This window comes from Gymnoscopelus braueri (assembly GCF_963280865.1).
Source record: "Gymnoscopelus braueri genome assembly, chromosome: 8".
In the NCBI taxonomy this organism is placed as follows: Eukaryota; Metazoa; Chordata; class Actinopteri; order Myctophiformes; family Myctophidae; genus Gymnoscopelus; species Gymnoscopelus braueri.
The window spans coordinates 19,676,185-19,694,616 of record NC_137609.1 but is presented as its reverse complement, the minus strand read 5'-3'; the positions used below and the strand labels follow the sequence as shown (position 1 = coordinate 19,694,616).

At 43.2% G+C, this 18,432-nt stretch overlaps 1 protein-coding gene across 1 annotated transcript in view; it reads left to right on the top strand.

Moving 5' to 3' along the window:
* Positions 1-18,432, top strand: part of robo3 (roundabout, axon guidance receptor, homolog 3) — an 88,552-nt gene that overhangs the window by 47,467 nt on the left and 22,653 nt on the right. The window contains exons 4-9 of the mRNA XM_080434832.1: positions 525-645; positions 1,794-1,932; positions 2,089-2,216; positions 12,127-12,251; positions 15,022-15,193; positions 16,893-17,098. Of these exons, the coding sequence (XP_080290958.1) occupies positions 525-645; positions 1,794-1,932; positions 2,089-2,216; positions 12,127-12,251; positions 15,022-15,193; positions 16,893-17,098 (891 nt within the window). The remainder of the gene's footprint in view (positions 1-524; positions 646-1,793; positions 1,933-2,088; positions 2,217-12,126; positions 12,252-15,021; positions 15,194-16,892; positions 17,099-18,432) is intronic.

The window sequence follows — 18,432 nt, the reverse complement described above, 5'->3', positions numbered from 1 at the left end:
TTATTATATTGACTGACGTTTGATTGAATTTCTTCAGGCTGTTTATTCAATATAATGCCGCCTACCTAAGAAAACCCTTCAAATTAGTTTTCTTGCTGATGCAAATCTTCACAGCACTCACACCCACACACATGCACGCCCGCACGCACGCACATGCACGCCTGCACGTGCGCGCGCACAGTGCCGCACACACACACACACACACACACACACACACACACACACACACACACATACACACACACACACACACACACACACACACACACACACACACACACACACACACACACACACACACACACACACACACAGATGCGTTTTAAATGATGAGTCAGACTAAAAATGATGAGTCAGTGAGTGCAGCCACTTAATCCAACATGGCGGTGAAAGATGCATTGTACAGCAGTTTGCTCAGAGGATCTTCTTGAGTCAGGTAGAGAATGACAGAGTATGCTTGTGGTGTCCTCATCTGTCTCAGCTCCTCTGTAAATCTTCTCCTTCTCCCCCGTCACCTTCCTCAGATCCGCGGCGGAAAGCTGATGATTTCCAACACCCGGAAGAGCGACGCCGGCATGTACGTGTGTGTCGGCACCAACATGGTCGGGGAGAAAGACAGCGACCCAGCTGAGCTGGTGGTGTTTGGTGAGTTAACAACCTTCTCAGTGCTGGGTTGGGTTGGTGTTGGTAATGTAATGTTGGTTTGCTTTTCTTTTGAAAGGTTTCTTGTTAAGATATATAATATCTATTTACACAGCAAGATCCTGAGTTTTAGTGAGTGGTCCTGCAAGAGTTCTTGGTCTGCATAATACATTTAATTCGGAACGCTCCATTTTTCGATGTCCTTCGTTTCACTCTCAGATTCTCTCATCTCTTTCTCTCTCTCTCTCTTTCTCTCTCTCTCTCGCTCTCTCTCTTCCATTCTTATTTGCTGCTGTTAAAGCAGTAATTGCAATGTAATAGGCTTTAAAGCCCATATTGATCCAACTGAATGGGGGGGGGGAGACAAGAATAATTAAAATCTCTGCCGCAGCTCCTCTACGGCCCTGTTCTGGGTATTCTTAAAGGATACCACTGGGAATTGGTTCTGCCTACGCAATCCATCTTTGTCCAAAGTGGCCAAATAGCTACAAAAATACCAAACTTTTCACTGTCAGGTGAAAAGAAGTGGCTGGTGACTCCGGGTGTATCCGAGCAGACATGTGGTTTTCTACACCCTCCCCACCACTTGCAGTAGGGGTTGGCAATGACAGAGATTATACATGTACACTTGTTGGGGGGGAGGGGGGAGACTACTTTGGGGATAGAAAAATAAAAGTAGACATGCTTACATGTTGACAAACTAGTATGACCAACTTTACCATAGCATACGGTTATAGGATTGTAATATAAAATATAAAATATGTAAAGTGATAGAATCTGACAGCATGCATGTGTGTCTACTTTGATCCAGTGCAATATACGTCTATGTCCGTGTCTCTTAACATGCATCAGTTTCTTGTGGCAGGTTTTTGGGGGGCGCTACCCACACGTTTAGCTGTGTTGCTCATTCCACGATTGCATGATCCTTACAAGTTATACTTTGTTGTAAAGGTGACTAATCAACGATAACAACGATATAAAATACAATACCAATTGGTATTATTGAAGGGGAGTTTCCAAACTTTATATTTCAGAGGATTTTAATAATTATCATTCTGTCTCTTACTCCCGGTCTCTGTATCCCCCTTCTCTCTCTCTCTCTCTCTCTCTCTCTCTCTCTCTCTCTCTCTCTCTCTCTCTTTCTCACTCAGAGCGGCCAGTGTTCATCAAGCAGCCAGTGAACCAGGTGGTGTTGGCTGATGATACCGTAGACTTCTTCTGTGAGGTTCATGGTGACCCCACTCCCACCATCCGCTGGCGGAGAGAGGAGGGAGAGTTGCCCAGAGCGAGGTGTGAGACACATATACACACACACACACACACACACACACACACACACACACACACGCACACACACGCACACACACACATTTTATGATTTAATAACACCTACAGTAAGTCAAGTGAAAGTACGTTTGTGCTAAATGTGTCCAAACTCATTTTCAGATTTGAGATTCGCAGTGATCTTAGCCTCCGTCTGACCCAGGTGAGGGCTGAGGATGAGGGAACCTACACGTGCGTGTCAGAGAACAGCGTGGGCAAGGCTGAAGCCTCTGGTACACTGCAAGTTCATGGTAAGACATGAGAACACGCTCTTTCCAACCTTATCTCACACAGTTAAATACTCGTATTCATTTAACTCTGAGGAGTGTCCAAATACAGGTCCATTTAATTCCATTTGTACCCTCTTTGCAGCATGAAACACAAGATAGATACAAAAAAACAGAGACACAACTAAGAATAAAAAATATATAGAAGAGTAAACCGGTAGTAACGTACAGGGATTAGGAATAAGGTACCAAAAATCAAAAGGACCTCCACACTTGGACCGCCCGTGATTTGCATTTTGTACGAGCTATTAACAGGTATGAATATAAATATATATATAAGTGTAAACAATCAATCCCCAGTAGCGTGCGTAAATGTGACTGTTAACTTGTGTTAAATTAGTGTTAAATGAACCCTAAGGATTTACTGTCCACACGAAAATGACGCATCAGAGCAGTGTGAAAATCTTTACTTTACGTCTGGGATTTTCAACCTCAATTTAAAATGTATAGGCTTCAATCTGTCTACCTAGAATTGCAATGTATTTTTCCCCCCATTGCTTGGATAAGATCAATATGAAGTATAAGGGCTCACCTAGGTCTATGCCATGAGTAGCGATCAACTGCCACAACGGCAATACAGTATGAGCACCTCTGTCCTGCAAGCCTGAGAAAAAAAAAAAAATATATATATATATATATATATATATATATGTATATATATATTGTGTTCATAATAAAGCACAGAAAATGCATTATGGTGTCCTTGTGTGTCAGGCAGGTTATATAGTAAATCCACCAGCGATAAGCTTGTGCCAGCTGGGAGCAGCGGTACACACAGTGAAATACAGAATGTTAAATGGATCCATATTTACACACACTTAAATTAACATAGTTACCACTACCACTAAACTCTGAAAATATATGGACAGACACACATCTTGGCAAATTATAACTCGTGTCTTCACATTATACTATTAGGAGCCTTCAGCCATCAGTTAGTTTAACTCAAAGCGAAGATCAAGAAGCACTGAAATTCCTCTAGAAGCAGCTCAGCCCTTTGAAGAACAACACATGGATACATTTTTAATCAAACTCAATCATTTTAGTTACGATTTCTAATACATCTTGTCAGCTATTCCTGCAGTGCATATCTAGAGTCTAAGTTGAACAGGCTGGCAGACATCAGAACCTATGCTCACATATTATACTGTACATCCACACACACGCACGCACGCACGCACGCACACACACACGCACACACACACACACACACACACACACACACACACACACACACACACACACACACACACACACACACACACACACACACACACACACACACACACACACACACACACACACACACACAACACACAAACACACACATACACACCTTTCTGCATGAAAGTGAGCATAAACGCATGCTGACTTTCAGCAAGCACTAATCTTTTTTTGCAATATTTGAACACACAGACACATGCACACAATCACATACTGTTATTAGGACTTTGTAGCAAAATACAGGGCTTATTCTCCGTGACAGCTGTTGGTTTAAGGAGGATTGTGTGACCATGCTGTGTGCAATTGCAGTATTAAAAGAGATAACACACATCCACATGTGCACACACACACACACACACACACACACACACACACACACACACACACACACACACACACACACACACACACACACACACACACACACACACACAGGAGGACCAATGGGTTTGAAAAAAGAAGCACACATCTCTCCCCCAACCACAGAACCCAGCCTTTGTATTCCTCACCTCAGTTTTTCACATATCTCCATCATGGTCCACAGTGTCAGTCTGACGACACCTTCTCTCTAGAGTCTGCATTGAACTAGCAACACATTACCATCAATCAATCCTTCAACATTCCAGAGAATCATCTTCAGTGAATGAGATCGTCGCACATCCTGCCCTGAAATGTTGCCGCGTTGTGAATTGTCATTAACTGCAACACATCACAGCCATTGTTATTATTTGTATTATTATCCAGAGCAGTGGTTCTCTACTCCGGTCCCCTGGGATCACCAGCGCTGCTGCTGTTTTCCATTCTACCTGGGGGGGGGGGGGGTTTAGACCTGTAACACCACATGAATGCAATGAATCAGATACTGTAGCTGGAATAGAAAACCTGCAGGCAGCACTAGTGGTCCCCCGAGGGCCGGAGACGAGAACTGCTGATCAGGAGCCACTGGCTGCATCGCTTTTATGGCGGACTCACGAATCATTCCCCGTCATCTCATTCTCATTTCATCTTTCTTTTCCATCCCTTTCCACATCTCTACATCCACTCCAGTGGGTCCAGTCAGTAAGTATGCCATTTCATCTCATCTTTGCATGATATTGTGTGCGTGTGCGTGTGCGTGTGCGTGTGCGTGTGCGTGTGCGTGTGCGCCGTGCACCGTGCGTACGTGTGTGTGCACATGTATGCATTTTTGCATACATGTGCACTTTCTATTGATCTTTTCTGCAATCATGACACACTCTTAACCCACCACCATCATCACCACCTGCCACTCTAATGATTGGCATATATGAGGATGGGTGGGGAAGTCAATAACCATTTAAGTGGCCCTGGAAATGCTGTGGAAAAGGCCTTTGATTTTCCATGACTGCAGTCCAATCATGTTTTCATTCTGCCAGATGTAGGCTCTATATATAGCACTTGTCTTTGGTTTTTATCACACATAAAGTATTAACGATGATATAGAGTTGGAAAGGTGTGGTGGGTAAAACGGCTGTGTTATATTTGGCACAGCCTTGTTGTAAGAACTCTGACTTACTATTGATGTGCACTGAAGGCTACAGGAGCTTCAATATTAAAAGAAGAGACTGTAAAAAGCAGTTCAGGAGATGGTATGTGGTGTCAAAAGTCTGTAGGATGAGTTGTGAAGCTTCAAAGCTTTGTGTGTTAATTATGTACCTAATGCAAATTGATGACACATGTCTCTAATTGCTTTATTTCTACTGTCTGGCACCAAACACAGTTTTTTGTTTATTTTCCTTTGGGCTGGTACTACTGTGAAAAACCCATCTGTTTCAAATTTCCAATTATCTTGTGAATGAATGAAACATAAACATTTAAGGGATATTTGTTTTGTGGTATTCCCTTTTCGCAAGCTCCTGCCAGACTAATACGGAGTATCTCACTTTGGACGCTTGCAAAAATCAACAAACCTCTTCTAACCACACACCACTCGTCTCACGTGTTGACTTTATTTATGTTTAAAAGCAAAGATGTGAAATGAGAATGTGAGGAATTGTGCAGCACAGAAACACTCCTCTGCCTCTTATTAAACAGAGCAAAGATTTACCGATTTACAGAAGTGATTTTTCAAGTTGAAAACAGTTGTTTGGTTGTTAAGTACTGCAGGGTGTGTGTCTTTTCAGCCACGTCTTGCAAGGTCAACAAGTAAATGAAGAAACAAAAAGCAATTTCACAGAAGTGTCTGAGAAATTGGCTATAAGAGTGTTTCCTCCCTATGGCACAACAACAATAATAGAATAAAGAGATGAGTGACTTGGTTCCATAAACATTTAGGCTGTGTGCTCTTGTCTATGTGTGTTCAGTGGGAACCATAAGCTTGAGTGGGCTTACTTAATGTTATTACCACTACCTCAACCCAGTTCCAAAAGTAAGCTACAGTATGTATGATGAACCTGTGAAAAGCATTTCATAAATACTTTTGACACTCCTGCCTTCTCTTCATGTACCCAGTCTCTTGACACTCTAACTGAGAAAGGATGCCTTGTGCCCAGCCATTAATAAGTCAGTGGAGGAAAAAAATGGTACGGTGGCATGTCCTATCTATTGGGATATGAATATTTTTTTGGGTCTCACATATGAAAATCTTGTATTAAAAAGTATAGAGTTGCTTTATCGGCTCCCAGTAGAACCTACATATAAACTCACGTTGGGACTAAAATCCGTATTTCTGAGAAGGCTGCGTGTGCTCCACTTTTAGTAGATCCACAAATTGAATAAATGGATTATGGTGTGCGTGTAATGCAATACCCATATACAGCCAGAACGATGCCTTCCTTCCTCTTGGAGGAAATAACAGGAAAAAGGTATCATGTGCTTACAGTATGTACCATATGTGTACGTGTCACATTTAGAGATGACGCTAAGCAGATTCCCCTACTGAATGCTAAAGCGGCGGCGGCATAATGGCGTGTTGAATGAGGCGTGTGCGTATACGTGCGCAGTCTGCTGCAGCATGGGACTGTGACAGCTGCCTGTCGCATCTAGGTCCCCGAGGAGGCTCTGCTCGGGGGTGGAATTTGCTCTCTCTGTGTGTATCAGTTTAACTATATTGAAGCAAAGGCGGCTTCTGTGTGTGTGTGTGTGTGTGTGTGTGTGTGTGTGTGTGTGTGTGTGTGTGTGTGTGTGTGTGTGTGTGTGTGTGTGTGTGTGTGTGTGTGTGTGTGTGTGTGTGTGTGTGTGTGTGTGTGTGTGTGTGTGTGTGTGTGCGTGCGTGCGTGCGTGCGTGGTTAAGATCCTCTTGCAGTAAACACAGAGTGTGCAGTCTGATTGAACAGCAGTCTGTCGTCCATGTAACAGCGCTGGAACAAATCTCACTCTGATCTGTCTTACACAGTGTGTGGGGAGACAAGCTGATCAAAATGTAACATGGGCTGCTACATGCACACACTCACCCACACATGCGTGCACGCACGCACGCACACACACACACACACACACACACACACACACACACACACACGCACACACGCACGCACGCACGCACAAAACCCGTTGAGCAGTTATTTATGGTTGCTGTGTCGGGCAGAAACCTCTTATCTCCATATGCAATTTTTTGTATTTTTTCGTAAATTAATGCCCTACTTGATCATACTACAGCGTCACACAAAAGTATCACAAATAGCAGATCCACAAGCTCGAAACGAGGTTTCCACCCGACAGAGACGATATCCTGTGCAAGAGAGGACAAAACACACACACACACACACACACACACACACACACACACACACACACACACACACACACACACACACACACACACACACACACCCCGTCTCTTCACTTACATCAGTGAACTAGTGTACCCCTTCCCATAAATCAAATCAAAGAGACTGAAGATTTAACCTGAAGTCACACCATACTATCTATTTAGTCTATTTTTATGCTTGCTCGCAGTTGCAATATCTGTCATATCAAGAACAGGCTTTTGCGTCCTCAACTCAAGTGTTTCTTTCATTCTTTGTTCATTATATTCAGCCTGACTTGGCCTCACAATGTCATTCAGCATGGTTTACACTTTGTCATGTCCCGGGGCCGGCGTGCCAACAATGGCTGAACTACAATCTCACAAAGTGTTGCGATGTGAGCTTGTAAATTGGCTATTTTCGGCACGTCACACCATCGTACGATGGAGTATAAATTATGCATTAGCTCTGGTGTGGTATAGTATAGTAGACAGTACTGTACACCATCACATTAATGACTAGATACCGTTCCGTCTGTTTTTCAAGGTCTTTACTGGTGGTTTGGCATTATGTTTAGCCCTCTGACTACACCTCACAGCATATTTAACGTTACCTTCGGCCATTTTCCAAAACATACAACCGTGTGTTCTGTTAAATCTTTTAATTCACACTTTCAGTTGATAAACCCACCTTAGAATTCTCTGCTTCTCCCAGCTTATCAGCAGGGAGAAGTCTTGGCCATTTGAATTTAATCCATAAATCAATTGTTTCTCCAGGGTACTATTTTCGGCACAGTCTTGTCAAAACAGAAGTGCATTAAAATGCAATGATAAGGTAACTTTGACCCCTCACTGGATTGCCTTGCTTTAAAGGACCATTTAACGTAGAGAAGCCAAAGAGAGAGGCTGTTGAGAAAGTACAGGAGACGTGCTGAGCAAATAGCCTCGAGACTCTTTCGATTTTTTGTTGTATTTATTTTCTTTCTCACTAATGTTGTCATGTATATTTCATTTGCTCTGTTACAATTCATTCCATCTATTTCCATGCCTCATGAGGATGCAAATGTTTCTCTGTGCCCTAAATCTAGCCTAAAGCTCAGAGTGTTACGCCACACACACACTCGCCCCCATTTCCTCTAATTATTTATTACAGCCCCAGGCAGTGTGCAGGCTTGCCTTTTCAAATCAGACGATGTTATTCTCCAGACAGAGAATAAATAAAAAGAAGTACAGAAAGACTGACATTCTAAACTAACACATGGATGTTGGTCAATGCGATGTCATCTGCTCAGGATTGAGAGAGACATGTTTGGAAATGTTACCTATGTTTTCCATCAACTGCATAGCCTGGTGTTACTGAAACAATGTATTTTGTGCTTACTGACATCTGTACATACAGTGGGTGTGCCCAGGGAGAAATTGCAAAAGATGTGAGGATGCTGTATTTCTTCAACATTTCAAGCCTTGCATCAGTGTAGAACGGAGCCTTGGACTGGAAGGTAGACAGAAAAAAAGAAAATGTACATTTTCCCAGGTGTTAATTTAGCCATTTTATTTGTCAGAGATAAATTGACGCTAAGGATTTCCCAGTGTAGCTGAAGAGTCGCACGGTGAATCGCCTTGTCTTCCACGGCTCAACATTTGAAATAATGAGGGAGTGTGTTTGGGGTTGACCTTTAGGGTCAGCGGGTGGCTGGCCATTTGATCCCAGGACATGATCTCGCTGACCTCTGCCAAGCATCCTTTAGCAATGATTTATCCCGTGGCTGACGCATGGACCCGCACGCACACCACCACCACCACGCCCCCCACCCTCCCGCTGTTTGTGTGAAGAGACCGCCTTTGTCCCTCACACAGTGACGGGGAGGACAGTGCACAAGATTAAGTGTGAAGTGTGTGTGTGTGTGTGTGTGTGTGTGTGTGTGTGTGTGTGTGTGAGAGAGAGAGAGTTGAGTGTTGGGGGAGGTGTAAAGCCTGATTTATACTTAATGTCGTGCACCAAACATAGCCGAGCTACAAGCTCACAACTGCAAGCTTGTAGATCTCGCTATTTTCGGTGCTAAACACGATGTGCATCCAAGTGTAAGTCGGGCATAACTCGTGCCACTCTCCCCACCACATCTTTCCAGTTTAATTATATTTGTTTGTTAGGCTTTTTCTTTTCTTTTTTTTGCTCCTTTCAGCTGTGAATGGAGCTCTACTCCTCTGAATGAGAATGAGACTTGAAAAGGAAGATCTGCCTCCCGTGACTAGCTGCATTAAGGCCGATTTACACTTAGTTGTGTGCGGGTGTCACGCACCGAAATTAGTCGATCGAAAAGCTCACAAGCTTGTAGATCGACTATTTTCGGTGCGTGACACCCGCACACAACTACAGTAAGTGTAAAATCAGGCCGTAAACGTTTCTTGGAGCACAATTACTCTTTACTTAATCAACTGAAGAGCGTTCATTTTGAACCGTAGCGGGTTAGATGAATTGCAAGGAAATGAGAGTGGATTTAAAGAGGCAACATCCCTGATTGACATTACACTTTAACCTCAGTGTCTCTATTTTGGGCATGTCATTATATTGTCAGAAATAGTCCAGAGATATTAAGAAAATAAAAAGAATAGTGCTCTAAAAACACCCACTCTACTTCTCCTATCTCGCTCTCACCTGTACTTAGCTCTATGTTTTATCACTTTATTTTCTACTCAGACCCAATCTCCATCCCCTCTCTCTCTCTCTCTCTCTCTCTCTCTCTCTCTCTCTCTCTCTCTCTCTCTCTCTCTCTCTCTCTCTCTCTCTCTCTTTCTCTCTATCTCTCTGTCACTCTTTCTCTCTCTCTCTCTCAAGTCTGATTGAGAGTGAAAATGAAATAGAAGCGGGAGATCAGGTGGGAAGATGAGGAATCAATTAGGGCTGGCCCAGGGCATCATTATGCATTCACACTCCCCCAGTGGAGAAAGGCCCAGTGGCTTGCTACAGAATCAATAGCAATCAAGAGGTGTGTGTGTGTGTGTGTGTGTGTGTGTGTGTGTGTGTGTGTGTGTGTGTGTGTGTGTGTGTGTGTGTGTGTGTGTGTGTGTGTGTGTGTGTGTGTGTGTGTGTGTGTGTGTGTGTGTGTGTGTGTGTGTGTGTGTGTGTGTGTGTGTGTGTGTGTGGGGGGGGGTCCATGGGTCCATGCTTGTGTTTTATTGTGTGATTGTGTCAAATGGGAATGTGTCATTGGCCAGTAGAGAAAATCTGAGCAGACCCGCTATTCCATTTGTGCTGTGTGTGTCCACCATCTTTATTCAAAGACTCATCAGATTAGACCCAAGATCAAAAGGCTGACCCACAATCCCCCATTTAGGCTCCGTTCTGAGCTATTTAATAGGCTGCACTGCAATCTGTGAGATGGATTAGGCCAGGCTAGCTTATGCAACTGGCATTGGAGTCTTCATCGATTTAAGTCCACGTCTAAGTCTTTTATAGAGAATCCACCTCCCCCTTAGCCCCATGCTGACTTCTGGTTCATCTGCTGCAATTCAAATTTGGTGTCTAGAGAGAGCCTTATTAACACAAAACCCACCTGTGTTCATGAAGCGTCAAAACTAGCAAATTTGACTGCTAAAGCTAAGCACAGTCTTTCTGAACGGCCTTCGCTTCTCTGACTCTTTTTTCCCATCTCTGCTTCCATTCCAGCCTTGCAAGAATAGTCTGCCCGCTTCCCATGGAAATTTCAATTCACAAATCAAACCTCCTAATGTGATTTAATGACTCCTGTCAGTTGATCTGGATAGACGGTGACTTGCCAATCCAATCACCAGTTGGCAATCAGCTCTTAACTAAGCTATTCCTGATAGAGTGAGCTTTCTCTTATGGATCCGTAGCTCATGAATGCTTCCCCGGTGTTTCTGTTGATGCTACTTGACAGACATTTCATTTATTTTGACTGAAATAAGCCCAGGAGTCGACTCACGGTGAAGAATCACAACACGAGTGAAGATGGTGCCTTTTTTCTCGTTTCTGTGTGTGCATTTGAACACTGAACAATGAAGGCCACATTTCTGCTTTGTTTCTAGAGTTAGTTTATGTAAAACAGCAGATTGATAATGTTCATATATTGAGTAACCTACATTATCTTGTAAGTTAATGCAGTATTGTTGCTACAGTACCTCACTGTGATGTCAAGGACAGAACAGGCCACTCGCTGAAAACAATGTAATTTTCTAACATTTCTACATAGAAATAAAATGTATACAAATGTATGCATTTATGAGTAGATGGAAAGAGTGGTGTTGGATTGGTTTCTTTTTTTTTTAACACAACTTAAACAGATGTTAATACATATGTGAGTGGGCGTGTGGCTGTGTAAACACTGTATGAATATTTTTGCCTACAGTATGTGAGGGCATGTTTGCTTGCATGCCAGTGTGTGTGTTTTGTATGCTTTGTATGATCAACAGCTTACGATGAAGTTCGCTCTACGCACGCACGCACGCACGCACGCACGCACACACACACACACGCATGCCACAAAAAGCCAACAAGCTAAATTTTTTTAACAAAAGAGGATTTCCAAAGAAGTACTGCTTGCCAAAAAAGGCGTGAAATGAAGACTTGCAAAGAAAATAATTCCAAGGCACTCCGTCTCAAGTGAAAAAAATATATACATTTATTTAGAGCAAGGCAAATGAGTATGACCAACGCGTTTTGAACTAGAAGGTCTTCATCAGGGTCCCCAGAGACCCTGGTGAAGACCCTCTAGGTCGAAACGCGTTTTTGATTATTATTTTCTTTGCAAGTCTGCATTTCACACCTTTTGGAAATCCTCTTTTGTTCATATGTACCTACCTGTGTCACCAAAGATCACCTATCTATCGGAGCCACTGAATGATCCCTGCAGCGCTTCTTTTTTTAAGCTATTTTTTTTGTCCATTCATCTAATTCTCAGCATCTTCTCTCTCCTTCTTTTTGTGCAGTTCCCCCTCAGATTGTCGTTCGACCGCGGGACCAGATCACAGGCCCAGGGCGCACCGTAACCTTCCTCTGTGGCACTAAGGGCAACCCTCCGCCTGCAGTTTTCTGGCAAAAAGAAGGCAGCCAGGTAAGAGAAACCTCAGATGTTGTGCTAGGGGGACCCTCGTAACTTTAAGCCGGGGAAATAATAGTGGTTTGTCCCTGGACCCCACTTTAAGAACCATTGCTCTACCATACCAGATTGGTTAAAAGAACATTTTATTCATTAAAAACGTGTCCCAGATTGCAGCACAACGGTCCTGCTAGTGGGCTCCCATTACGTCTAGGTGTCATTCTTGACATGCTTAGTAGTGTTAGGGAAGGTTGTGTTGAAAAGTTAAACGTTTAAAAAAAATTACCTTACTTTCACCAGCATTACTTTCAACGTACATCATTTGTCCTTGGGAGGCATTCTTATGTAGTGTGGTCTACTGCAGCAGGCTGCCTGCATCTCCTCTGGCTGTCAGCTTCTTGGCTCTGTTAGTGTTAACATTGCATCGTGTTGCTGTCATGCTCTGCTTTCTTTCTGAGGAGCAGCAGAGTGCCAGGCTGTCTAGCACACACACACACACACACGCACACGCACACGCACACACACACACACACACACACACAAGCATTTGTGCACATGTGCACACACGTATAAGCAAGCACACAGTTACACACTCGTATATTTGTTATTGTCAATACAAAAGGTTATTTACGAGTGTGTGTGTGTGTGTGTGTGTGTGTGTGTGTGTGTGCGTGTGCGTGTGTGGGTGGGTGTACAGTAAAATTACTCTGAGAGGGTACAAATGTCACCAAATGGACCATTTGGTGACATTTGTACCCTCTCAGAGTTACAAATGGAGGATTTTCCAGAGAGAGAGAGAGAGAGAGAGAGAGAGAGAGAGAGAGAGAGAGAGAGAACCCAGTGAGTGTGTGTGATAAGCATTGCAGCCTGTAGGAATGTGGTGAAAGGCCTGATAGGTGTGCGTGGGAGCCTGGAGCATGGCTCTTAGGGATAGATTAGAGAGACGAGAGATCGGCAGAGGCGGCAGAATGTGAGTGGGAGAGAGGGAGAGAGAACAGGAGTGGAGGAGAGCGATAAATAGGAGAAAGATGTGGGAGACGAGGAGGAGGTGTGTGGGAAGCAGGGTGGCTGGCTAGGAGTCAAAGGGATGCTGGTTTGATGACAGGACTGGCCAATACTGCATGAATATGCATGCACTGCATAGGGGCGGCAGAGGCTCAGTAGTTAGAGAGTCTGTTTTAGAACTGGAAGGTTCCCGCCCGGTTCGACACGCAAATCCAGGTGTGAATGTGTGAACGCACATTGTAAAGGGCTTTAGATGAAGGCGCTAGAAATCCAGACCATACACAAATACAGTGCAGATGGGGAACATTTATATCTCCTCTCCTCTCCTCTGTCACACTACGTCTTCTCCTTGTTCCCATGCTCCTCGCTCAATCCCGCCCCCTTCTCTAAAACAAGCCATTTTAGGGAACAGTAGATCAAATACTGAATCTCCCCTCCCCCAATGAAAGCCTGATGTGTGTGTGCGTGCATGTGTGCACCTGCGTTGTGTGCTGAAATGTGTGTGTGTGTGTATGAGTGTGAACTGTGAAGATAATCCCTTGGGTTCTCAACCAAACCTTCTGCATTAGGGAGCATGCACTCGTGTGCGCACGCACACACACACACACACACACACACACACACACACACACACACACACACACACACACACACACACACACACACACACACACACACACACACACACACACACACACACACACACACACACACACACACACACACACACACACACACACACACACACACACTCACTAAGAGATATAAGGCAGGTATCCATTGCTCACAGTGCAGTGCGCTGTCATTGTGATACTGTCTGTTGATAAACGTCTCTGTCCTTCAGCAGACATCCATCATTCCTCTGCCTCTCTCTGCAATATCAACACAACAGAGCAATATTCATTCTTTGTAGAATATGAACCCATTGACCATATTCACACAGCGGCCATTTTTTATCTTGGAAACCTCATCCCCTGCGTAAACTTCTTTGGGGCTTTGTATCTTCCAAGGTCAAAACAGGCAATTATAGTAGTGTAATAGATATAAGTGTACTGTAGGGAGATTGATACTTTTAAAATAATTCATTTTTGGTACATTGCACATTGTGTGAGACTAGAGTAGTCGTGGAGAATGTGCTGGAAAGAAAATCTATCTTGAATTATTAGTACCAGACAGGCTTTTTTTTGTGCCAATATACTGTAGATTGTGATTCAGTTAAGTCCAGTTGTTGGTTCTTTTCAGGGCTGTGTTGAAAGTTAGAAGCAAAATGTATCGTTTGTTTGGACATTTTAATGGCCCACATGCTGTATATAACGGTGTGTTGAAAGTGGCATGTTTGCTCCCCTAAGTCTAATTCATACTTTGTTGTACAATGGTGCCGCTCACTGAAAATGGCCGATCTGCAACTTCAGAAGGCAGTGTGACTTGTGAGCTGGTAGATCTGCTATTATTCGTTGAATGACAAGGTCATACAATGAAGTATGAAACAGGCTTATGTTTCCTTTGAGGCCTGCGTGCATGTGTTAGTTGCCAAGGCGGTATTGCAGAAGGATTTGCCACATCTCACTCAGTGTGTTTAAGGATTGAAGGAAGGATTGGATGAATGTACTGTATACACTAGTATTATCGAGTGAACATGTCAAAATGAGTGAACGAATGCGTTACGTTATGAATGAGTTGGCGTGATTTGGGTTGCACTGTGTTCAAATCACTTTTGTCATGACTTGGATGAATGAGCCCTCAACATAATAAATTGCTCTGTGGTCTCGCCCCTCTCCAGATCCTGCTGTTCCCCATTCAGGAACCGGCCCAGTCGGGTCGTTTCTCAGTGTCTCTGAGTGGAGAGTTGACCATCACCGAGGTTCACACCGAAGACTCAGGTTACTACATCTGCCAGGCCATCAGTGTGGCTGGCAGCATCCTCACCAAAGCTCTGCTGGAGGTGGAGAGTGGTAGGTACACACACTCACATGCAGGGGTGGGCAATCTAACCACAAAAACATGAAAGTGACATCGGTTTAACAACTTAAACAAAATACTTTGTTGTATGTCAAATAATGACAATAGCCTGATCTACAAGATCTATTAATTTATTTAATGATAAATATTTTACTAATGTCACTTTATTCAACCAGATATCTGATTAACATTAGCTAATAGTATAATGCCTCACTATTTAGATTGAGATTTATTTTTCTCTCTGTTTATGCCCACACACAAACCCAAATACATGGGGGAATCCGTTGAATCCGCTCTAATTAAAAATATCCTCCCCTCAAATGAACAAACAGCAGGAGGCCTCATCCTACGTAATCAAATGTGACACGTGCTGACAGCGCAATGCAAATAACCCTGGCACAACATATGCTCTGCATGCCGCTGCCCTCCCAATCAGGGAATAGATAACGGTTTACTTTAGACACATATGCATCTCCTGTACATTTACATTGCTTTAGCTGCACACATCAGAGCCTGGTGTACTGTGTTGCATACAGTAGTATAGTAGTAAGTATGCTGAACACGTGGCTGTAGACGACTGCTCAATGGAGGAAGAGTGGCTTAAATATTGATCTTTGATAGAATCATTTGCTTTTATTCAAATGCAAACCAAATATAAAAATGTTTAAACTCTTTTGACTTTCTTTTCTTTGCCATCTATGACTTATCTATGACCACAAATTATTTTCATAATCTTGTCATAACTGAGAAGCGAGCATCACTACCATGTTGCTTCCATGTAGCTTACACATGAACGAGGCTGTCTCTCAGAATGGCCGTTTATGAGTCTAAAGAGAAAAAGTGTGGTTCAGCATGCTAAACCTACCTATAACAATTACACTCACCATGGCCTTGGTTTATTGTCACTAAATCTGCCTCACTAGAAGCCCAGGCTAAGTGATCACTAGTATAATTTGGATTTGGTTGCACTGTTGTATGTAGCCCAAATGGCGTAGCCAAAGAAAGAGCACACACTATTAATAATTCATTTTCCTTTTCATACAGTATTTAGTGAGGCTTAGGCTCTGGTGGGGATTTCATTAATCTAGAATAGATATTATTCCCCCAGTCTATCATATTGTATCTTTACTGAGTTTCATGTCTCTCTGTTGCAGTTTCATTGCTACAAATCGGAGCATTGAAACTGGATAGAGAATAATCAAAATATTTGGCTTGGCAGTGGTTTATTATTTTGTTTGTTTCCACTATGCACACAGTCATTGGAATCGATTGTAATGTCTAGACAAACAAGTAATTTAATTTGCAACGAATCCGGGACATAATTATTAGACCATAACATCTCCATGTGTTAAAATATGAAATAAAAATGTCTACCAAACAATGAATCGAAATATAATACTCATATAAAATAAATTTAAAATAAATCACGTTATACTTGTGTGAGTGAAGAAACATGCACAGTGAAGTGTACTAACTTAAACCTTTATAAATACAGAACATATTACCTATATCCTATGTTTGTCTCACAATTTTACAAGATCTACAACAAACAAAACCTGTAGAAACAGTGGGCTGGTGGTACTGTATGGCCATTTACAGATGAAATAGAAATGGTTCAAATGTGATCTTTTAGCTTAAATCTCAATTTCAACCTCACCTGATTTACTCTGATTTACACCTCTCTCTTTCCAGCACCTTCAGATCGAGTCCCTCCCATTATCCGCCAGGGCCCAGCCAATCAAACTCTAGCTCCTGGTTCCACCGTCCAATTACAGTGCCACATCATGGGCAACCCCCTGCCCAGCATTCAATGGGAAAAGGACGGCCAAAGGATCCTAGGAAGCGATGGGAGAATCAGTTTGATGGAAAATGGCACCTTCCAAATCACTAACCTACAGGTATTTAAACGAGAGGCCATCAATATTATTATTGCCTCCATTTCATATCCTCCACAAATACAATTGTCGTGAAAGTAAACGCTTAACTTGGCAGTACATTCCATTTTCACTCACCATTCCCCCAAAGGTCCTTATATGAAATAGTGTTCAATTACACCTGTGGCAAAATTGCCTCTCCCACACACTGGCAATATCCAGTGATATTTGCTTTGGATTGATTCACTGCATATTTGTATGCTTTCCCACAGAAGACAATATAATTCATATTCCAGACATGTCATCGAAATTGATCTGTGATCTATTTGCACATCACACGGCCTGCCGCATGCAAGTCGAATGTACACACACACACACACACACACACACACACACACACCCCCCCACACACACACACACACACACACACACACACACACACACACACACACACACACACACACACACACACACACACACACACACACACACACATGATGCTCCACATGATGAGAATCTTTTGATGTAGCAGCGGGGAAAAGTTAAAAAGATAAACGGCTGGGGATTTGTAAGCCTAAGCTCCACAAATAGCTGATCTACAAGCTCACAATGTGAGCTTGTAGATCAGCTATTTTCGGTGTGCGACACCGACGCGCAACTACGTATAAATCGGGCATTTGGGTGGTATGTGAATAGTAGCAAAAAAGAACAACAACGCGAATCAAAGGCACAACACTGATGCATGATTGCCATGATAATGAGCAAAGATGGCCATTAGCGGTCGTTAACGCCAGCTTACGCCATGCTAATGAAATCTGCACTGCTCAGAATTCCCTCTGGATAGAATGCAGCACCTGAGGTCGCGAGAGCATCGGTGAGCCTTGAGGAGGCTTACATATTAATTGATCGTGGGTTCCCAATGATTAACGATCACCGTGGCTTTAATTAAATCCTTGGAACGTTACTCAGGTGGGGGGGAGGTGAGAGAGAGAGAGAGAGAGAGAGAGAGAGAGAGAGAGAGAGAGAGAGAGAGAGAGAGAGAGAGGAGAGAGAGAGAGAGAGAGAGAGAGAGAGAGAGAGAGAGAGAGAGAGGAGAGAGAGAGAGAGAGAGAGAGAGAGAGAGAGAGAGAGAGAGAGAGAGAGAGAGAGAGAGAGAGAGAGAGAGAGAGAGAGAGAGAGAGAGAAGAACCAGATGAACAAACTAAATCTTTTACGTAACAATTTGATGTGACACTTCTGCTACTGAGCAGTATTAGTGGATAAAGCCTGATTTTTACTTGGTTACAAATCGTGTCTCGCACCGTAAATAGCCGATCTACAAGCTCACAACGTGTCGCGTTGCGACACGTTGTGAGCTT